Genomic DNA, 23,395 nt, shown 5'->3' on the forward strand with positions numbered 1-23,395 from the left:
TTTGTATCAGCTAATGTTTTGATGATGGCTTCACCACTTGGCATCCTTCCCTTGCCATCCATCCCCAAATGTTCTTTATGGTATGTCAATCAGGGGAAGATGCGGGATGGTCCCAAAGAGTGATGTTCTTCTCCATGAAGAAGTCCTTGGTCAAGCCAGCATTGTGAACTGCAGCGTTGTCCTGTTGAAGAACCCAGCTGTTACCACAGAGACCAGGGCCCTCGGTCATGAGGGATGCCCGCCACAACATCTGGTAACAAGTTACATTTTATTCTCATCAGGGAATCAAACTTTTTTCCACGTTTCAATGTCCCATGTTTGATGCTCCCTGGCAAAGTCTTTGGAAGCCTTTTCCCACAGATGCCGTCTGAAGGTTATTGGGCTGCAGTCGGCACCAGTAAGGGCCTTCATTTGGGTCCAGGACCGCCCTGTGTCTTGACGGACAGCCCATCGGATACTCCGGCTCAGCACAGGTGTCATTTTTTGGGGTCTTTTTTTATTTCGTAATGCTCAGGATATTTCCAAAAATGTAGAATGGCTGTCTTCCTGCGTCCGAAATGCATATTTTAGCCATTTTTACATTGGTCTTAAGATTTTGATCAGGTCTGTGCTCGTGTTAGGTGGGCAAACTACGGCCCGGGGGCCACATGCGGCCCACCAAGTGTTTGAATCCGGCCCGCCAGTTGCTTTTTAAGTATTTCAACTTTTAACATACACGCTGGCAATATGACTTGTAAGTCGGATGTCGTATTCAGAAAAAAAAAACGCCAACAAAACTGGAAAATTCAATTTCATAGTTTGATGTGGTCTGATGGTTAAAGTGCTCCTGAAAAAGTTGACATGAAAACATATAGCTGATAGTATAACACTGCTGGAGCCTATCCCAGCTGTCTTTGGGCAAGAGGTGGGGTACACCCTTGACTGGTCGCCAGCCAATCACAGGGCACATATAGACAAACAACCATTCACACTCACATTCATACCTATGGACAATTTGGAGTTGCTAATTAACCTAGCATGTTTTTGGAATGTGGGAGGAAACCGGAGTACCCGGAGAAAACCGGGTAGAACATGCAAACTCCACACAGAGATGGCCGAGGGTGGAATTGAACCCTGGTGTCCTAGCTGTGAGATCTGTGCGCTAACCACTTGGTCACCGTGCCGCCCTATGCTAAATATATATATATTAAATACTTGTTCACTCAACGTGGCCCACGAGTCAAAAAGTTTGCCCACCCCTGTGTTAGCATGTTAGCGCTAGCATGCTAAAGTTAGCATAGTAGCATTTTTGCCATCTTTATGAGTATAGTATTAGCATATCAGACACTATCATACTAGGCATCATTCATTTTAAAGTAATTTTCCAAAGTACTCTTCTTAGACCTTCACCTTTGACCTTTATTACGTTCAATCATGCTTTGCCATCACTTGCCCCCCCCCACCCTCTTGTGTCCTTCATCCTCATGTAGTCGTTCTGCTTTTCTTTCCTGGGATCACTGCTTTTCCTGCTTCATCTGTCATTTGTCTTGAGACATTTCCATCCTGTAGTTGCTGCATGATCTGCAATGGGAATATTGTACTTGAGTAAGTTTGGAAGAAACTGTACGGGTGTTTGCAGTGTGCGAGTCCGCATGAACGCAGCTCTAATCCGCGCTGCCTCCCTGTAAATGTCTCCTAAAAAGTCTTCCTGCATGCAAATGGCTTCTTTGGTCTTTTATTGGAGTCCTTCGGCCCAATTTGGAGGAGAAGAAAGGCTTTGAGGTGATGCGTTCAAGTGAGTGAGTGAGTGTCTGCGTGTGTGTGTAGGCCGGTGTGGGCAAAGTCAGACAGGAATCTGCAGCAGCATATTTTTATTAGTTGGGCAGCAGCTTTGTCCTGTCGTAGCATGCTTTTGTGTGTGTGTGTGTGTGAGTTTAAAGGAAATATAGCCCAAGTCGTGAATGATTGTACTTGTGTGTTATTTTCAATACATGACGTGTGTAATGTAGCTAATGCAGACGGAGTGACTAATGAAGTCAAAGCACATGTTGGAGGTAGGGCGAGAGGGAGGGAGGACGGCGAAGGAGGGGGGGTCCCACCTACCGAGGGAGGAGAAAGTGAAGAAAGTTCTCCATCTCTATATTTGGGGAATTTTTTTTCTCTCCTTCGCTGTTGTCCTTTCCTTTATCCGACCACTTTGATTCATCAGGCCGACTGTCCGCACCATCCTGACTGGGAGAGGAGCAGAAGACGCGACACCCTGACACGACGGGAAAGGATGCTCGGGATGGACGGCTGGAGCTCAGCGCGTGAGGCGTGCACGCTGATTCTCTTCTTCACCGCGCTTCGCACCTCAAGAGCAGGTAGGCGGGCAACTCCTGTCTCGTTTTGTGGCTTCCTAATTTTGTGAGTCCGGTTTGTGTCATCACCTCCACCTGAAGCCCTATCCAGGAGCTGATGGGCACCTTGTTGAACTGTTCCTGCCCACCTTTTGTCTAGCATGCATGCACACATGCTCGTTGCTGTCCCGGTATGCAGAACACTCGCCGTTTTTCAATGTCCGCTTCGACAACACACTCACATTTTTTTATATCTTGGACTTCTAAGGGAAAGTTGAACGTCAATGTTGTCATTAGTCCGTGGAAATATGACTCACATCCACAAACATGTTTGTTTGTTTGTGTTTCTGTTAGTGTTTCTGTCTATAAGAGTGGGCATGATAGCTCCTTGACAGTAAAGGTTGCCGACCCCTGGTCTATGGGAACGAAACCAGACGAGATTTCAACATGACTTTTACGATTAAAAAAAATATAAATATGTATATATATATATTAAAATATATTATTATTATTATATTATTATTATATATTATTTGTATTTTAAAAATATTTAATGGCTGACAAACCGTCTTTCTTAAATTGCAGGAAATGCCACTTTGCTAATGTTAGCATGTCAGCGATGCTAACATTAGCATGCTAAAGCTAGCGTGATGGTGCTATGTGTCTGCCAGTGTTACCACTAAAAATAACAAAACAATGTCACTATGCTAATGTTAATGCTATGCTAACTGTTTCTATTTGTATTACTTTTTTAAATTAAAAATGGCTGAAAATCTGTTATGCTAGCATTAGCATGATAGCAACGTTAATGTTGGGGGAAGGGGTTGTGTGTTGCTAGGCGAACTTGATTGGTCTCAGTCGTTGACCAATGAAATAAATGGGGCTATGCGTTGCTAGGCGGAGTTTAAAGGTCTCAATCAGAACTGTTGCAAGGTGGACTTGACGAGGCTCAGTCATAACTGGCCAATGACAGAAATCGGCACACATTAGCCACGCCCACTAAAAGCAAGAGGGCTAAAACCAGAAGTATAAAGACTATGAGACATGTTTGTTTATGCTTGCAGTTCAAGTACAAATCCTTATTCAATAAAAGATAGGCCTCCCGAGGAGAGACTAATAAATATATGTTTCAAATAAAAATGTAAAAGAAAGGTCTGCCGTCCTCTGACAGGTGATTTGGTCGTGCCAGGTGATGCAGGAGTGAGTCCTGTTGAAGTGAGCTGTCTCATTAATGTGAGCCGCTCGGCCCTCGGTGCACATTTAGTCGACACACGTGGTCTAGAAGTCTGGACTTGTTCCTCCATACCTGCGGCACGGGCCCCCCTGCTTTTAGTGGATACTTAAGCCGTAAAGCTGCTGAGTGAAAGTCACCGTCGGCTGCCTGCTCGCAGGACTATCTCATTTCAGCTCAACATTTGCAATAACAATGACTTGTAATTATGAGCACCAATAACCCTGCCAATCATTTGCTTGATATTCCTCTCACATGTAACGTTAGCAGATATGTTGTGGTGTCGCAGAGTAGCGTTCATGTTGTTGTGTTGTTCACGGTCTACGGTTGCGTCCGTCACAGTTTAGCCGGCCTCGGTGTTGGGGGTCACGCTCACACACACCAGGTTGTCGGCAGGAAGCGTGGCCTGGGGTCTTCATGTTGGACAGGTACGCTCAGGTAGCTGGACATTCATGGTTCCAAAATATTTGGAATATTCCACACAAAGCTTCCAGCCTTGTGGGAACACTTTGGGGAAGGCTCTTCTCAATTCCCACTGCACAATTGACTTCCGCAACGGTTTGGCGGATATTTGTTGTGGTGTTCATTCATAATTTGGAAAAAAAATACAAAACATTTGCTGAAATATGCATATTACAATAAGCCATATTCATAAGCAGTGATTAATTATTAATGAAGCTGTGGGATTGGAAAAGGAGGTAGAACTGACAGTAGCAGTGACACAACCGATATATTAGGAGCACAGGTGCTGAGTCACCATTGACAGAAGCAGACCAGATGATTGAAAAGAAATGACCCCGGAGGTTGTCTACAGCCACAGATGTTAATGCCAGGGCCTCTAAAACTAATGAAATGTTATTGACATAGCCGTAAAGGAATATGAGCGAATAAATGTGATGTTGCAGCAATGCAGACAGCAGTAATGGAACACAGATACGCACTCCTGAAGCGTTGACGTAGACGAGCCACCACGGCTAGACCCGAGATGAACCGGGATTCCAACACCACATGCTAATGCTAACACTGGGTCCACAATGTGCCAGACAGCAGGGGGAAAGTCTTTATCGCGTTTGATGGGAGGCAGCTGAACACGGAGGAAAAGGAAACACACGTTCCCTTCATCCTTCATCCCTCCTTTGTCCTTGCCATGTGTGCTTTGGACACGTGGGAGGACGGCGGCCCAGCGTTGTTTTGTCCTAAAACAGCAAACACTCTTGTTGACATAATGACTGACTCATCACAAACAGCAGCACAACGAAGCTAACACACACACACATCTGCTGTCCACATGGCTGCACGGTGGTTGATTGGTTAGCGCAAAGGCCACACATTTAGGAGACCTGGGTTTGATTCCGGGCTCTGTGTGAGTTTGCATGTTCTCTCTCCCCACGCATGCCATGCGTAGGTTAATTGATTGCCTAGCGACCAGTCCTGGGTGTACCCCGCCTCTCGCCCGGAGACAGCTGGGATAGGCTCCAGCACGCCCGCGACCCTCTTAAGGATAAGCAGTAGAAAATGAATGGATTTAGTTTTCTTGTTTCTCATATTACAACTAAAAAAAGTCTATTTTCTTTCATATTTCAACTCTATATTAGTGAAACGACATTATTTTTAACGTTCTTTGTCTAATAGTATGACTTTAATGCCATGATATTTTTTGCTTTATTTTTGTAACATTAGTACATTTCATTTTCCAACAATATAACATTCTTCTCACAAAAGTACAGCTTTTTTTTTATACTATATTTTGACTTTATTAAAAAAAATTCAATTTTTGCTGCTGTTGCTATACATTTTTTCTCTTTTCATACAAAATGATACTACTGGAACGTGGGAACTGTGGGCCAATGAAAAAAACAGCCACAGGCTGCAAATGTCCCCCGGGCCATACGTTGGACACCCCTGGTTGAAGTGGTTAGAGATGATTGACAGATTAGGTCTTTCTCTTCCAATTGCTCCTCAAGCACTGCAGCTGCAGCTCTACTCTTTCTGTGTGTGTTTACTGAACTCAAGTTTGTGGAATCACGGATGAAATGTAGAAAGAGTGTAAACATGTCAGCCGCACCACAACACTTGGAAAGACATGCAGTCACATGATCAACAATGCACTGCACCTTCATTCTCACTTGAGCTATTTTCAAGCTAACCCCCCCCCCCCCCCCCCCCCCCAAGGCATCCATGCAGGACACCTGCAGGAATGCATCATACAGAGTCATGCTGTCTGACGCTAGTCTTGCCGCATGTCCTCTTTAACCAGGACAAGCTCCCTCTCTTTGGGGACCTGGTAACGTCAGTGTGAACTTGTCCTTCAGTTCCTGACCTCAGATAGTTGAATCTCTCAAGGAGCTCACCACTTACAGTGTAACACCCTGTTTGAGTGCACAGATGCTACACGCTCATTGGTTGGTCTACTACACCGCGGATTGGCCACTCATTGCACTCTGCATTGGTTGGTCAGTCGTTAGTAAAGGTGTTCATTGATGGGTCAACATGTCAGTTGTGAGTAAAGGTGTTCATCGGTCGGTCTACATGTCAGTCGTTAGTAAAGGTGTACATTGATAGGTCAACATGTCAGTCATTAGTAAAGGTGTTCATTGGCAGGGCTACATGTCAGTTGTTAGTAAAGGTGTTCATTGATGGGTCAACATGTCAGTCATTCGTAAAGGTGTTCATCGGCGGGTCTATATGTCAGTCGTTAGTAAAGGTATTCATAGGCGGGTCTACATGTCAGTCGTTGATAAAGGTGTTCATTGATGGGTCAACATGTCAGTAGTTAGTAAAGGTGTTCATAGGCGGGTCTACATGTCAGTCATTGGTAAAGGTGTTCATCGGCGGGTCTACATGTCAGTCCTTAGTAAAGGTGTTCATTGATGGGTCAACATGTCAGTCGTTGGTAAAGGTGTTCATTGATGGGTCTACATGTCAGTCATTGGTAAAGGTGTTCATCGGCGGGTCTACCTATCAGTCATTGGTAAAGGTGGTCATTGATGGGTCTACATGTCAGTCGTTAGTAAAGGTGTTCATCTGTTGGTCTACATGTCAGTCGTTGGTACAGGTGTTCATTGATGGGTCAACATGTCAGTCATTAGTAAAAGTGTTCATTGATGGGTCAACATGTCAGTCGTTAGTAAAGGTGTGCTTTGGTGGGTCTACATGTCAGTCGTTAGTAAAGGTGTTCATAGGCGGGGCTACATGAGATACAGTCAGCATGTCGGTGTTATTTTTTATTTTTTTTTAGTTGTACAGTATTTGTAGTGACAGCACAGCGCGTGTACGCGGATATTATGCAGGTGACGTGCAAACGGTTGCTTGTGTGTTTTAACGCTTTGAGAGAACTGCCCGTGTCTCGTCTTGCCCGTGTCTGTCGTCACGTGTGAGTGAAAGATAAACGGCGAGCGCCAGACGTGACTTTATGCAGCTCGGCGAGCAAACCTTTACCCTGAAAAAGAAGGCCAATTTAGCATTTGGATTAGCATGTTAGCATGTTAGCATGCAGCGGAGTGATATCATATTTACTGTGCATGTCATCTTTTTTTCATCTGTTTCTTATTCATGTACGTTTTCATTTTATTTAGTCTTTTTTTAACTAAAGTATAAAGTATCTATCTGTAGTATTACTGCAAAATATCCTATTTTCCTGACTACAGCTGAAGGTAGTTTGGGGAATAAGGTACTGTACACGATGAGCAAAGCAAAACAGACACACACTTCAACACAAGTGTGTCAGCCAGCAAAGCAGTAAAAAGTAACACAATGGCAACCACATAAAGGGAAGAAACACACACACACACACACACACACACACACACATGCACATCTGGCAACCAGACTTGGACATCAGCATGCATGTAGGCTTTACGTAATGCTCACAAACACGCATGAAGATGATCCACACCAGTCCGGGCACGTCTTCCACTTATTAGTTCTCCGTTTTCCTTTTCGTCTTTCACCACTTTTCTCGTCGTCTTCTGCTCAACGCGCAGCCTACGTGCACGCGTGTGGTTTCTTCCTGTTGCCGGACGGATTCCCAGTGATGCGGCCTTTGTGGTGCCGTTGCTGTTAGTGCAGCCATGATGTTTGATAAGCACTTAGTCTTCTAAAAATATCATTCAGATGAAGTCTGGATTACTGAAGGAAAAAGTTTAGTTCAAGGTTCGGTTTATCAGCACAGTCGACAATTACGAGAGAGACGGCAAAACAAGCGTCCACCAATCCCTCGCCGCTTCATTCATTCAGTCATTTTCTACCGCTTTTTTTACTCACGAGGGTCACGGGGGGTGGTGGAGCCTATCCCAGCTGTCTTTGGGCGAGAGGCGGGGTACACCCTGGACTGGTCGCCAGCTAATCACAGGGCACATATAAACAAACAACCATTCACACTCACATTCATACCTATGGATAATTTGGAGTCGCTAATTAAACTAGCATGTTTTTGGAATGTGGGAGGACACCGGAGTACCCGGAGAAAACCCACGCATGCACGGGGAGAACATGCAAACTCCACACAGAGATGGCCGAGGGTGGAATTGAACCCTGGTCTCCTAGCTGTGAGGTCTGCGCGCTAACTACTTGATCACCGTGCCGCCCTATGTTAAATATATATATATATTAAATATATGTTCACTCAACGTGGCCCACGAGTCAAAAAGTTTGCCCACCCCTGTGTTAGGTGTTAGCATGTTAGCGCTAGCTTGCTAAAGTTAGCATAGTAGCATTTTTGCCATCTTTATGACTATAGTATTAGCATATCAGACACTGATCTGCATCATACTATAGGCATCATTCATTTTAAAGTCATTTTCCAAAGTACTCTTCTTATACCTTCACCTTTGACCTTTATTAGGTCTGCGCGCTAACCACTCGACCGCCGTGCCCCCCCCCCCCCCCCCCCTCGCAGCTTGACGCTCTGAATTTTGCGTCTTCACTTTATCACGATTTTTCACGAATGGAGTCTGGCTTATTTCCACCAATGCCAACCAAAGTCTGACTCGTTTCCTGTAGGGGGCCAACCGCCTGTATTAGGTGGTCCGGTACCCCATATTCCCGGAGTACGTGTAGACTGGCTGGGCAAGGATTGGTCACCAACATGGAAGCCAAATTTGAATCCTCATTGAAGCAATTTTCATTTGACAAACCTCCATTTTTTTCTTCCTGTTGTTGCTAAGAATTCCAAGAAATTTGAAAATATTGTTTGTGTGGTCTTGCAGCCTATCCCATCGATGTCCTGAAGGTCCTGGGGCTGTCGGAGGACATGGAGGGCGTGTCGTTGGAGGCGGGGCTGTGCACCAGCAGGAAGGGCAGAGAAGAGACGGACCTCTCCTTTAAGATCAACAAGAAAATTCAACTGAGCACCCCCACCAAGCAGTTGTTCCCTGGTAGGGGACAACCCCGCCCTTATGACTGGACTGCTTATGTCCTCCATCTTTCTCAGCTTTTTCTTGTGTAACCCCCAGATTCTCCCTTCCCCGAGGACTTCTCACTGATGACGACTGTTCGAGCCTTGAAGGACTCGCAGGTCTTTCTCCTCTCGCTTTATGACCCACAGGTGTGTACCACAACGCAAGCACACGCACACTTGCCTCCTCCTGTGGAGGAGAACTATCCTATCTAGTCAAACTAGCATTTGTCATACCTAGTCGCTGAGCTGGTGGGCCTGCTGGACCACTTCACTGCCCTGAGAACACTTTTATGTATAACATATATACAGTATAATAAAAAAGATCGCGTGGTTAGCGCACAGACCTCACAGCTAGGAGACCCGAGTTCAATACCACCTGTGTGGAGTTTGTGCATGTTCTCCCCGTGCAGGCGTGGGTTTTCTCCGGGTACTCCGGTTTCCTCCCACATTCCAAAAACATGCTAGGTTAATTGGCGACTCCAAATTGTCCATAGGTATGAATGTGAGTGTGAATGGTTGTTTGTCTATATGTGCCCTGTAATTGGCTGTCCTCCAGTCCAGCTGTGTACCCCGCCTCTCGCTTGAAGAAAGCTGGGATAGGCTCCAGCACCCCCGCGACCCTAGTGAGGATAAGCAGTAGAAAATGAATGAATGAATGAATGAAATTACAACACAAGCTAGGAGACCCGGGTTCGATTCCCTGCTCAGCCATCTCTGTGTGGAGTTTGCATGTTCTCTCCATGCATGCGTGGGTTTTCTCCGGGTACTCCAGTTTCCTCCCGCATTCCAAAAACATGCTAGGTTAATTGGCGACTCCAAATTGTCCGTAGGTATGAATGTGAGTGTGAATGGTTGTTTGTCTATATGTGCCCTGTGATTGGCTGGCCACCAGTCCAGGGTGTACACCGCCTCTCGCCCGAAGACAGCTGGGATAGGCTCCAGCACCCCCACGACCCTTGTGAGCATAAGCGGTAGAGAATGAATGAATGAATACAAATATAGGGGTGTTATTTCATGTCTAGAGGGCTCTAATCATGTTTGAAGGTGAATAATAAGTGGTAGAAAATGAATGAATCAATGAATAAAAAGATAGAGCTAGTACTAAATTATTTACGTTCTCTTCTTTTTATGTATTTATTGTCCATGTTGCTTGGTAATGAAATATACAATATGAGAAATATAATATCATGTATACTAAATGTGCTGCTAGACTATACTAATAGTTTGCACCACCATTGAAAACATGCTAAGCTGGTGCAGTGCAGTTTCAAAACTAATTTTGAAATAAATTCCCGTCATCTCCAGGGTACGCAGCAGCTGGGTTTAGAGATCGGACGCTCTCCCGTGTTTCTGTACGAGGACCACCAGGGTCAGCCCGCCCCGGAACTGTACCCCACTTTTCGAAGGATCAACCTGGCTGATGGCAAGTAGGTAACAAGGAGACTTTATCAACAGAAGCGTCCCCGCTGGCCATGGAAGTCAGCTTTGCTTCCCACCAGGTGGCACCGAGTGGCCTACAGTGTCAAGGGTCAGCGGGTCACTCTCTACCTGGACTGCGTCAAGCTGGAGACCCTGGAGCTGCTCAGAGGTCACGACCCCCATGTCAGCACCGACGGCGTCACAGTGTTTGGAACACGTCTGCTGGAGGAGGACGTCTTTGAGGTGGGTTCCATCCCGTGTATACTGTGTCTTCTTCTTTCTGCAATAAGAAGGAGCATATGGACAGATACCGTCTCTCTACTGTAAGTTACATGTTTACTATATGCTCAATATGTGCTCATTCTAGCACGGCTACAGCAACACATCTACAGGCAGCCTAAGGTCAACATTATGAGACAAAAGGTCAGCATTATGAAATAAAAAGGCATAATTATGAGATACAAATTCAACATTATGAAATAAAAAGTTAACATTATGAGATAAAAAGTCAACATTATGCGATAAAAGGTCATAATTATGAGATAAAAAAATCATAATTATGATCTAAAAGGCATAATTATGAGTTAAAAGTCAATATTATGAGATAAAAGGTCAACATTATGAGATAAAAGGTCATAATTATGAGATAAGGCATAATTATTTGATAAAAAGTCAATATATTGTGATAAAAGGTCATAATTATGAGATAAAAAGTCATAATTATGAGCTAAAAGGCATAATTATGAGTTAAAAGTCAACATTATGAGATAAAAGGTCAACATTATTAGATAATGTGAAAAGTACGTCAACATTAGGAGATAAAATGAGACAAAAGGTCAGCATTATGAAATAAAAAGGCATAATTATGACATACAAATCCAACATTATGAGATAAAAAGTCAACATTATGTGATAAAAGGTCATAATTATGACATTAAAAAGTCATAATTAATCATAATTATCATAATTATGAGATACTAATTCAACATTATGAGATAAAAAGTTAACATTATGCGATAAAAGGTCATCATTATGAGATTATAAGTCATAATTATGAGATAAAAAGTCAACATTATGAGATAAAATGTCAACATTATGAGGTAAAAGGTCAACATTATGAGATAAAAGGTCAACATTACATTATTAGACAAAAATTCAACGTTATGAGATAAAAGGTCAACATTTTGAGATTAAAAAGTCAACATTATGAGATAGAAAGTGAAAATGATGAGATAGAAATATTGTTTGTCTTTGAGTGGTTGAAATGGGCTTCAATCGAAGTCTGCTTGTTGCTGCGTGTTTGATTGATGGTGACAGTGACCACCCCTCCACACACCGCCCCCGTGTGGTAGAGTCCATATACTGCGCCTCTTCTCAGCCTGAAAGACTTCATGTATTAATTTGATTAACTGATAAGACGCAGTATGAAAAGAAGAGTTTGGTATCAGTTGCCCTCCTTTGTGTTGCGTGTTGAGGCGGGCAGCTTTCAGATGGCGTTTGCCTTGGATTCATGTCCATAGTTGAAAACAGCGGTGCAAGAGCGAGCAAGGACTTGCACGCTCAACTCCTTCTTGAACTTTCAGCTACCGACGTCTTGTTCTCACACGAAGCTGCTTGTGTGTGTTGTTGCGACGCAGGGCGACATCCAGCAGCTGCTGTTGACGGATGACCCCTCTGCGGCCGAGACCTACTGCCAAGACTTCATCCCCGACTGCGACGCTGCGTTGCCTTACGACAGCATCCTGATGGACGCCGGCGCTGAGGTGAGTTGAACGCGGTGTCAGGTCTGAGGCGAAAGGGTCTAATCATCTCACACAGCTTGACAACGTGAGGCTCTCACAGGTGTTGGATGTCGTAAATCTAAAGCGTCACTTAAAAAAAAAAAACGAAATATTTCAGAGGCAGCTTTGACAAAAAGATTGAGTATTTCAACCCAGACTAATCCACAATGATTTATACACCATAACCTTTATTAGTCAAATACTCATTGACAGTAGCGCTTCTAGCTATAATGGCCGCCTTTGTTTTTCTTATTCATTCGAACTTTCATGGCAAAACAACATATTGCAGCGTGTAAGGGCTTCCCAGCATGCCTTGTGTCTGTGAATGAGATAGTGGTTGGAGTTGATGACCCTCTGTTCTTTAGTACAATGCATGGCTGTTTGCTAAGCTGCTATTACCCCCCCCCACACACACACACACATTCCTGAGAAATAATTTGCAGTCATGTTGTTGTTATGATAGGAAATACATTCACATGATGATAGCTCACATTAGCAGCTACACTTTGCTGAATTGCTATCATTAGATGTCATGCTTGCGGTACATTTACATGTTGGCACCTTGGAGATAGATGCATGCCCTCTATTATCACTATGCCCTCTACCTCCTTTTTGTCCTCTATTTCCTGTATGCCCTCTACTTCCTGTATGCCCTCTAGTCTCACGATGCCCTCTACCTCCTCTATGCCCTCTATTTCCTGTATGCCCTCTGCTTCCTGTATGCCCTCTATTTCCTCTATGCCCTCTACTTCTTGTATGCTCCCTACTTCCTCTATGCTCCCTACTTCCTCTATGCTCCCTACTTCTTCAATGCCCTCTACTTCCTGTATGTCCTCTACTTCCTCAATACCCTCTACTTCCTCAATGCCGTCTATTTCCTCAATGCCCTCTACTTCCTTTATGCTCTCTACTTCCTGTTTGCCCTCTACTTCCTCTATGCCCTCTACTTCCTCAATGGCGTCTACTTCCTCTATGCGTCTACTTCCTGTATGCCCTCTATTCTCACTATGCCTTCTACTTCCTGTATACCCTCTACTTCCTCTACACCCTCTACTTCCTGTATGCCCTCTATTCTCAATATGCCCTCTACTTCCTGTATGCCCTCTATTCTCAATATGCCCTCTACTTCCTGTACGCCCTCTACTTCCTGTATGCCCTCTATTCTCAATATGCCCTCTACTTCCTGTACGCCCTCTATTCTCACTATGGCCTCTACTTCCTCTATGCCCTCTACTTCCTGTATGCCCTCTATTCTCAATATGCCCTCTACTTCCTGTATGCCTTCTATTCTCAATATGCCCTCTATTCTCAATATGCCCTCTGCTTCTTGTATGCCCTGTACTTCATGTATGCCCTTTATTCTCACTATGGCCTCTACTTCCTCTATGCCCTCTACTTCCTCTATGCCCTCTATTTCCTCTATACCCTAACATCTTAAAGAGGCATAATACAGTCATCATTTTAACTGCAGCAAAGCATGCCTGGAAGTGCGTCATCTGCCCATTCCACAGCTGCAAATCATCAGCTCACACGTTGTGATGTTTTTGTGTTGATATAAAATAGTGTAGCTTTTACCCAAACATTGAGAGAATGCCGGAGAGGTGGTTGATCAACAACGACTTCACTGAAACAAACAACCATAGTCGTGTATCCACAGATGATCAGAAATGAATGGAGAATGAATAGATACGAAAAATCCACTCCGATGTAAATAAAATGTCCATCCACACGAATGAAGTGTAAAAAACTGCATGTCTGCATAAAAACACATTTACCAGCTGTCGGCCGCATTTTGTCCCAATCACGCAGGTAAATACGGATCAATATACATAAACTACATAGAATGGCATATTATTTTTCCAAGAGCCCCTCCCCATTATTGCTATTCGTTCCCTCTTACTGTAAAAACACCCAAAGCTGTTTTTTCATCCTTACACTTCCAAAGATTACACATACTCTTCCGCTGACTGCTGTGTGATTTACGGGCTGGCTCTCAGCTCAAAAGCGCTGCAGGATGCCTTCTCAGTTTATTGTTGTGCTCACACCAGTGGGAACGCCACTGGGACTTGTGGGAAGGGTGAGAGCAAAGAGACAATGAAAGGAAGGAGGGAAAAAATTTACAGTAATCCCCCACCGCTAATTTTGCAGCTCTGCTGGATCATGGTTTTTCAAATAGATATATTAATAATAATAATACATTTTATTTGTATAGCGCTTTTCAAAATACTCAAAGACACTTTACAGAAGAATGAAGTTGAATAAAGCAAGTAAACAGAATAGAAGACACACCAAAATACAACATTCATTGGTTAATACACAGTTAAAACATGAGTAAAAGTGGGGCGGGGCATATTACTAAATCATCCTGTTTTGTAGTTGAATATGGCCTATGACTTGCATATACATGCATATGCCTAAATGAAGTATTTTCAAGCACTAAAATGGTTAGATTCTGTTCAATAGAAATATAAGGCTGTGATGATGATATGTAGTATTGTACACTGGTCACTAGGTGTCAGTAATGCTACTGTAATGTCGGCTGTGACACACAAGCACCAGACTTGATGGACAGAACAACAAATGATCTCTTATTCATGTCTTACTTTCTCTTATTATGTATTATGTGTGACCATATCGAGTAAGAGGAGTGTGAAGGTCACTATGGGGATGTTATTTAATCTCTACTGGGCTCTAATCATCTTTTAAAAAATTTAGAAGGTTGTAAACATGTTTTGTATGTTCTATATGTCTTATTTCTCTGATTATGTCTATTATATTGGGTCATATCATGTTAAAAAGTGCATTTGACCAAATATTATTCTATTATTATTATTATTTATAATATTATATTATTATTATTATTATAAATAAGGAATCCTACTTGGTGGATATTGACTCATCACACTTGGGTCTGGAACCAATTAACCAGTATAAAGGAGGGATTATTATACAGTAGCGCAGATTGGACCAGAGTAAAATAAGGTCACAAATGACCTCACGTTGTTCCCAGGAGGAGCGAGCGCCAAAGAAACACGAGGTAGCGGAGTTGGAGGACTACGACTTCAGCGACCTCTACGACGACATGTCCGTCTCCACGGTGGCCGCCGGCCCCAACGCCACAGAGTACGAGGTGAGATGTCGCGCGACGGCGTTGCCTCCTTTAGTTTGCCTCGTGTCAATCACTGTTGCCGTGTGTTGGAGCAGATTTTCGAGTATGAGGACTACGACAACTCGACAGATTACAACCAGGTGAACGAGTACGAGTACGAAGACGAAGACGAAGAAATGGATGAGCGCTACAGGCCGGCTGAGAGGGAAGGAGGATATGGTGTGAACGCGCAGGTATCAGCTATCAGTGGCCACTATATTAGGTACTCACTCTGATAAGATCCAATGGAAGTGTGCAGCGCAATGTGACGCTGGTTGACTTCCAAAGTGTTCTAGTTTCCAAACAATTTTCCCATTTAAAAATGACAGTCGTCCCTCGTTTATTGTGGTCAACTGGTTGTTGACTTGACAATAATATGTGAATCCCGACATAGTTAAGAGCATGGAAAGCCACCTACCACCTTCAAAGTACATTACATTTGCTTAAAGGGGACCTATTATGCTCATTTTAGGCCTGTTGTATTGGGTTGTGGACTCCTATAGAGCAGCTACACACCATAACCCGCACAGAAAGCTTTCTAGATCTTTCAGAATCTGCACCTTTTCATTTATTTTTTCATGGCTCACTTCCAAAGGCACATAGGTCCCCTTTAATTATGCATATATCTTGGCTAATAATAGGCAGTATATTCATAGAAAACCTTAGCACTTCCTAAATACACATCTTAATAACATGATTAGAGCCCTCTAAACATGAAATAACACCCCTACAGTCACATTTAAACTCATATCACCCAACATAGTAGATATAATAAAAGAAAATAAGACATAGAAAACCTGTTCACCACTTTCTAAATCCACTTTATAAGATGAATAGAGCCCTCTAGTCATGAAATAACACCCCTACAGTCACATTTAAACTCATATCACCCAACATAGTAGATATAATAAAAGAAAATAAGACATAGAAAACCTGTTCACCACTTTCTAAATCCACTTTATAAGATGAATAGAGCCCTCTAGTCATGAAATAATACCCCTATAGTCACCTTTACACCCATATGACCCAATATGGTCGAGATAATAAGTGAAAATGGGACATAGTACAGACTCATAGGGAGAGTTACTTCTTTTTTACTTCTTGTGGTGGTCATTATCTCAATAGAGTAACATTACTGAAACCTTGTGACAAGTAGGGTGAGGAGCTCAGCCATCCGGGAGGGGCTCAGAGTAGAGCCGCTTCTCCTTCACATCGAGAGGAGTCAGTTGAGGTGGCTCGGGCATCTAGTCCGGATGCCTCCCGGACGCCTCCCTGGGGAGGTGTTCCGGGCATGCCCAGCCGGGAAAAGGCCCCGGGGCAGACCTAGGACACGCTGGAGGGACTATGTCTCACAGCTGGCCTGGGAACGCCTTGGTGTCCTCCCGGTGGAGCTGGAGGAGGTGGCCGGGGACCGGGAAGTCTGGGCTTCCCTTCTAAGACTGCTGCCCCCGCGACCCGGACCCGGACCCGGATAAGCGGAGGAAAATGGATGGATGGATGGATGTGACAAGTATAGTACATATCAACAAGATGTCCTTGAATGCATCTTTGTAAACACAAAATGACAAAAGTAGGCTTTAGATAAAAGTGAAGAAGAACCTTTTGGATGAAAGTCTTCCACTGGACCTCATTAGACTGTGCAGGTGTACCTAATGTTGTGGCCTCGGGGGGGGGGTCCTCGATAAGGATGAGTTTTCCATACAAAATATCCATATGAAACCTGTCCTTGTTTTTCTATCAGTATGTACCAGAGAAAGGTGAAAAAGGAGAGCCAGCTTATTTGGGAGTGGTAAGAATGACACACAGACACACACACACACTACTTTTTAAATGTCGATGGCTGTGTAGTTTGTGTGTGCACACCAGGGGGTAAGAAGGAGTGGAATAAATGAAGATTAGTCTTAATGAAATATAATGACATGGCTACTATCATGAGAAGCAGAGTATAGGGGGGTGGGGGAGCCACCTGCTGTGGCCCAGCAAGGTGCACTGTATTCGGGCACACGCTCTGAGCAGCCCACCCCAGGAGTTTTGCCACTGAGGAGTTTTTTAACCACAGTACCTCATGGTACAGTGGTACTTCTGTGGGAAAAACTTCATATTCCCAGAGAATAGAAATGAACAATAATATTTTTGGACTAAAAGTCTACAAATGGGAATGTACTGTACTTTTATTCTTGGCTTTTAATGTGTCACTTCAAGGTTCATTTGTGTGTTTTATGCTTTTAGGGAACACAAATAGTTGGTCCACACGGGCCTCTGGGACCTCAGGTTGGTTTCTTTTTCGAGCATTAAACCTGTTCCACCAATAGTGATGGCTAACATTACTTTGGATGTGCAGGGACTGGCGGGCCCTTCCGGAATGGCGGGGCCGGTGGGACCTCGAGGAGACCCCGGGGAACTGGTCAGGATTGTACTGTCTTTGTTGTTAAAGTGCCGCCATTGCACCCTAAATGTTCTTGTCTGTGTGGGCCCCCTTAGGGCCCCCCGGGGCTGCCCGGCCTGAACGGCGCTGACGGCATACCGGGACCGCCAGGGAACATCATGGTCTTACCGGTAACAGGAAATGAATTGAGAATATGTTGTCAGTCCATAGAAAAGTTTGGAAAATACATGTTTGCTGAAAGGGCGACATTTTACATTCATATGGCGGAAACGCACCCTCGGCCATTTTTGTGTGGAGTTTGCATGTTCTCCCCGTGCATGCGTGGGTTTTCTCCGGGTACTCTGGTTTCCTCCCACATTCCCAAAACATGCTAGGTTAATTAGCGACTCCAAATTGTCCATAGGTATGAATGTGAGTGTGAATGGTTGTTTGTCTATATGTGCCCTGTGATTGGCTGGCCACCAGTCCAGGGTGTACCCCGCCTCTCTCTCGCCTGAAGACAGCTGGGATAGGCTCCAGCACCCCCTGCAACCCTTGTGAGGATAAGCGGTAGAAAATGAATGAATGAAATTACCACACAAGCTAGGAGACCCGGGTTCGATACCCTGCTCGGCCATCTTTGTGTGGAGTTTGCATGTTCTCCCGGTGCATGCATGGGTTTTTTCTGGGGACTCTGGTGTCCTATCACATTCCAAAAACATGCTAGGGCTAATTGGCGACCAGCTTTTTGCCCCAGCAGAAAGTGTTTTCCAAACTCCTGGATTTATTGAACGCATCATTTAAAGAACTCGGCAGTGCTGTGTTCTGGCCACTAGGGCAGCGTCTTGAGTCTTTTACGTGTGTTCATTTGTGCAGTTTCGGTCAGGCGGGGATCAAAAATCAGGTGGTATCGTTTCGGCGCAGGAGGCTCAGGCTCAGGCTATCCTGCAGCAAACCAAGGTGCCAAAATACCTCACGCAAAACAAAATAGCTTACATTAAATGAAGTTACATATTGAATCATCATCTGTTCTTTGTTTCCTGTTTCTTACAAGTTGTCTATGAAGGGTCCTCCTGGTCCGCTGGGCCTCAGAGGACGACCTGGTCCACTGGTGAGTTGCTGCAATCAGACACGAGCATTCATACTCGACGTGAGGATAAAAGTACCCGTCATCTCTCCCAGGGCAGACCGGGTCCACCAGGCCTGAAGGGGAACAGCGGAGAAATGGGACCACCTGTAAGCAAGACGGTTGCCATGGCAACACACTTTTTTTGTAAATAGTTTCAAATGATACTAATATCATACATATATTTCCGTGAGCATATAATCAAATTAATATATATAATCCTAAATATAATAATGTCAACATTGTGTCCCCTCCACAGGGTTTGCCTGGAGCGACAGGAGCGCTAGGACAGAACGGACGTCTTGGGAAAAGGGTGTGACCTTGACCGGACAAAAAGATTTTAGTGCCCATCCAAGACTGCCGCTAATGTTTGTGTGCGTGTTAGGGTCGAGCGGGGGCGGACGGCGGACGCGGGGCTATCGGAGAGACAGGCGCAAAGGTGAGGAAGACTCGGTGGTCACCACGTTTCAGGCTCTGGCTAAAACCGACTGTCGTCTCAGGGGGACAGGGGATTCGACGGCTTGCCTGGTCTTCCCGGAGACCAAGGACATAAAGTAAGCCCATGGAGGAAGGCTACGCTCAGAAGGACAGTTCACTAACTGCCATCTTTGCAGGGCGACAGGGGGAAGCCGGGGTCGGTGGGTGCTGCAGGAGATCTTGGAGAAAAGGTAGAAATTGGGGCGTTTTTTTGGGGGGGGTGGCAAAGTGTGGGATTTGTTGCCCCTTTTTGACCTTTTTGATGTTTTCAGGGTTCCGAGGGGCCGCCCGGACCGAGAGGCCAACCAGGCGATGCTGTGAGTGTTCTGCTAGTGTGGTTTGTTTGTGAATCCTAATGAGCGCTGAAGAGCTAGGACGGCTTGAAGAGGCGGGTCTCGGCCCACTGGCAAGTGGACACCACATAAAGGAAGCACACAGCTTTAGTCATGTGTCACAAAGTATCCACATGATGGATATGTTTTCTACTCGCTAGCCTTTGCTTCCGTGACAAAAATACAAACGTTATGCCAAAAAGGTGAAACAAATCAAATCATTCATTCATTTTCTACCGCTTTTCCTCACAAGGGTCGCGGGGGTGCTGGAGCCTATCCCAGCTGTCTTCGGGCCCTGGACTGGTCGCCAGCCAATCACAGGGCACATATAGACAAACAACCATTCACACTCACATTCATACGTATGGACAATTTGGAGTCGCTAATTAACCTAGCATGTTTTTAGAATGTGGGAGGAAACCGGAGTACCCGGAGAAAACCCACGCATGCATGTACTCCGGTTTCCTCCCACATTCCAAAAACATGCTAGGTTAATTAGCAACTCCAAATTGTCCATAGATATGAATGTGAGTGTGAATGGTTGTTTGTCTATATGTGCCCTGTGATTGGCTGGCGACCCTGCCTCTCGCCCGAAGACAGCTGAGATAGGCTCCAGCACCCCCGCGACCCTTGTGAGGATAAGCGGTAGAAAATGAATGAATGAATTTTAAAGACATCAGAATCAGAATCAGATTCAGAATCAGAATCAGAAAAGGTTTATTGCCATGTATGATCAAACACATACTAGGAATTTGTTTTGGTGTAGTAGGTGCATACACATCTATTAAAAAGAATGAGGATACAAAATATGAAATACAAAATATGAAAATACAAAATATACAGAATAACAGTATAAATATATGTACACAGTCTGTTTTTGTTTGTTATTCCGGAAGTGCAGTCTGATTGTTTTTCCTAAGAGTCCAAACTGAGCGTTAATGTAACGTATACAATGAAAGTGTCAAAGTGTCAAAGTGGCAGGATGAGGCAGAGGTGGGGTGTGAAGAGTGTCAGGTGGGGTTCCGGGCCTTGTTGATGAGGCTGACAGCAGACGGGAAGAAACTGTTATTGTGGCGTGAGGTTTTGGTCCTGATGGACCGCAGCCTCCTGCCAGAGGGGAGCGTCTCGAAGAGACATTTAAAAACCAGTAAGAGAATCTTAAAATCTCTCTTTTGATTTTATTTGGAATTGAACCACAATGGAAGCCCGTTTCTGCCACTCAAAGAAAAGAAATACCAGAATCATAAATCATAAACACAAGATAAAAAGTCATAACTATGAGGTACAAACGATGTAATCTCATAATTGTTGTCTCACAACCATCATGGTGTCCTGGTACCAAGTGTACTTGTATGGAAAAGTCCAGTAACACCCCCCTGCATGGGTTCAGATCGGGTCCTCCCAATCACGCCCCTCCGGGTCACACTGTCATTGCCCACATGGGTGTTGAAATCTCCCAGTAGAACAACGGAGTCACTAGATGGGGTGCTCTCCAGCATCCCTCTGATGGACTCCAGTATGACTAGGTACTAGATACCGACCACGAGGTGCTCGGGGCCTGGATCTAGGGTGAGGCCCCCGATATCCCACATCCTTGCTCCCCTTACCTTTCTTTCTAAAGGTCTTCTGAATCACTCTTGATTCTGGACCTGTTTGCCTTGGTAGACCCCACCAGGGGCATATAGCCCCATAGACAACATAGCTGCTAGGATCACTCGGGCACTCAAACCACACTCCACCACGCTAAAGTGGTGATTGACAGAGGACTATTTGAATGTTTTGTTATGTTTTAAGTGTCTTCACCCAATTTCTATCAATGCCGAATGAAAAAAACAACTGGATATAATATGTATTACAGGGTCCAAGGGGGATGAATGGCCCCAGAGGTCGTCCCGGGCCCCCTGGTCAGGCAGTGAGTATTCTTCTACACACACACACACACACACACACTTTGAAATACTCATCTCCTAGTTTCTCCTTGCAGGGCATTCGGGGAGTGGATGGGGTCCAGGGTTCAAAGGGGAACATTGTGAGTATTTTGACTGCAGTGGGAAAACAAGCCCGATGGCGACATGATGCCCTGTCATTGTTTTGTTGTTGTTGTTGTTGTGGTTTTATTGTGTGTCTTAGGGGGGGCCGGGAGACATCGGAGCACCTGGACAGCAAGGCAACCCTGGAATTCAGGTACAAGACACACCCACACACACCTCAAGTCAGACGAAAAAAAGACTAAAAAAGCTCCAAAATCTCCCTCAGGGCTTTCCTGGTCCTCAGGGGTTAGTCGGGATGCCTGGAGACAAGGTACGAGAGAAGAAGCGAGGATTGGGAGTCAGGAATTAACCAGTTTTTGTTCCCATAGGGACCACAAGGAAAGAAAGGGATGCAGGGCTTAGCTGGAAATGACGGGCCTCCAGTAAGTACACATTTTTCTCATGTTTCCAACCTAGCAGTCCACCTCAAGTCCCCACATGATGAAGCGGAAGGTCACATGGTATATAAAAGTATCACCTCTTTAGTAGGGTGCCAAAAAGTGGTCCCATATTGGTGAAATGAGACTGCATTGATGGCAGGAACCGTTCTGCTCCCAACAATATGAGCGTGTCCTTATGTCAACAGGGCCATCCAGGAAGGGAAGGTACTCCAGGGGAGAAAGGACTGCCGGTAAGATGAGCCTCATTTTACCCCGTCTTTGTTTAAGAGTCCATTAACCAGCTAACTGTACCTCTTGATTTGTCGTAATGAAATATTATAACATAACTAATAACACATGACTACTAGCAGGAGAACCAGAGTATAGAGGGGGAGGAGCCACCTCCTGTGGCCCAGCAAGGTGCACTGTATTTGGGCACACGCTTCAAGCACCCGATGTGACGCCGCGGAGGTCTCTGGCAAACATTTTGTACTTTTGTACAGGGAAAAGTTACGACAAAAAGGAGAAAAAAGGAGCGCTTGATTTGCTCATCCATAGACTACAGGTCATCTCGCCTCATTATGGGTTATCAGAGCTATTTTTAACTCATTCCAGCCCAGCCATTTTTCAAAAGACAACCCCTTCAGTAGCTGTTATCTCACAGAATATTATGTATTAATAAACATGGAACCTATCGATTGAAAGATTAGACTCCTGTCTTTCACCAGAGAAAAAAAGTTAGTTTCTACCTTTTTGCGTTTTTTAGTAATCAGCAGGAGAACACAGGAAAGTTTCAGGAAAATATCAGTTCCTGTCTAGAAGAGGGAGAAAAGATGCTTTTTTGTGAGTCAAGCATAACATTTGAGTGATGTCCTAAATGTGTGTGTTTGCTTGTAGGGTCCCATGGGGGTGCAGGGGCCCGTTGGATACCCCGGACAACGGGGAGTTAAGGTTGGGAATGCCCTGTTTTTTTTTTGTTTAGAAAATAACACCAATGACCTTGCTAGGTTTTTATTGACCCCAAAATATGTCTTAATGTGTCACGTTTCTCCCATCAGCAGCAGGCCCCTTTTTTAATGCTCTGAATTGGAATTGATCATCGGCAATCCTTATGTGAGACATGATGTTCTAAAGATATAAAAAGAGGCAGCAAATTAATGCACACAGCAGGACACTCCAATTCTGTCTAAAAAGCCTTCTGAAAAAAACACCAAAAAGGCTGCGTCCCATTAAGTGTATCAATCTTTTTTTTTATTATTTTTTTAGCTGTTTTTATATCTTTAGAATGCACAGAAAAGAGGATTGTGGATTGTGAGTGATGGGCAAAATACCCCCAAAAGATAATATGCAATTGATGTCAATAAAGTAAGCAAAAAAAAGGTTTTGCTAG

The 23,395-nt window shown here is 44.5% G+C and overlaps 1 protein-coding gene across 1 annotated transcript in view; it reads left to right on the forward strand.

Annotated features, from left to right (window-relative positions):
• Window positions 1-23,395, forward strand: part of LOC131138728 (noelin-2-like) — a 69,301-nt gene that overhangs the window by 7,705 nt on the left and 38,201 nt on the right. The window contains exons 5-32 of the mRNA XM_058087921.1: window positions 94-473; window positions 2,189-2,342; window positions 8,757-8,924; window positions 9,003-9,094; window positions 10,253-10,374; window positions 10,447-10,609; window positions 12,004-12,129; window positions 15,158-15,277; window positions 15,352-15,489; window positions 17,037-17,084; window positions 17,525-17,566; window positions 17,637-17,699; window positions 17,777-17,851; window positions 18,537-18,620; window positions 18,715-18,771; window positions 18,843-18,896; window positions 19,046-19,099; window positions 19,172-19,225; window positions 19,287-19,340; window positions 19,401-19,454; window positions 19,536-19,580; window positions 21,454-21,507; window positions 21,580-21,624; window positions 21,726-21,779; window positions 21,852-21,896; window positions 21,955-22,008; window positions 22,212-22,256; window positions 22,903-22,956. Of these exons, the coding sequence (XP_057943904.1) occupies window positions 2,258-2,342; window positions 8,757-8,924; window positions 9,003-9,094; window positions 10,253-10,374; window positions 10,447-10,609; window positions 12,004-12,129; window positions 15,158-15,277; window positions 15,352-15,489; window positions 17,037-17,084; window positions 17,525-17,566; window positions 17,637-17,699; window positions 17,777-17,851; window positions 18,537-18,620; window positions 18,715-18,771; window positions 18,843-18,896; window positions 19,046-19,099; window positions 19,172-19,225; window positions 19,287-19,340; window positions 19,401-19,454; window positions 19,536-19,580; window positions 21,454-21,507; window positions 21,580-21,624; window positions 21,726-21,779; window positions 21,852-21,896; window positions 21,955-22,008; window positions 22,212-22,256; window positions 22,903-22,956 (2,049 nt within the window). The 5' untranslated portion in view covers window positions 94-473; window positions 2,189-2,257. The remainder of the gene's footprint in view (window positions 1-93; window positions 474-2,188; window positions 2,343-8,756; window positions 8,925-9,002; window positions 9,095-10,252; window positions 10,375-10,446; window positions 10,610-12,003; window positions 12,130-15,157; window positions 15,278-15,351; window positions 15,490-17,036; window positions 17,085-17,524; window positions 17,567-17,636; window positions 17,700-17,776; window positions 17,852-18,536; window positions 18,621-18,714; window positions 18,772-18,842; window positions 18,897-19,045; window positions 19,100-19,171; window positions 19,226-19,286; window positions 19,341-19,400; window positions 19,455-19,535; window positions 19,581-21,453; window positions 21,508-21,579; window positions 21,625-21,725; window positions 21,780-21,851; window positions 21,897-21,954; window positions 22,009-22,211; window positions 22,257-22,902; window positions 22,957-23,395) is intronic.

This window comes from Doryrhamphus excisus, chromosome 1 (assembly GCF_030265055.1).
Source record: "Doryrhamphus excisus isolate RoL2022-K1 chromosome 1, RoL_Dexc_1.0, whole genome shotgun sequence".
NCBI lineage: Eukaryota > Metazoa > Chordata > Actinopteri > Syngnathiformes > Syngnathidae > Doryrhamphus > Doryrhamphus excisus.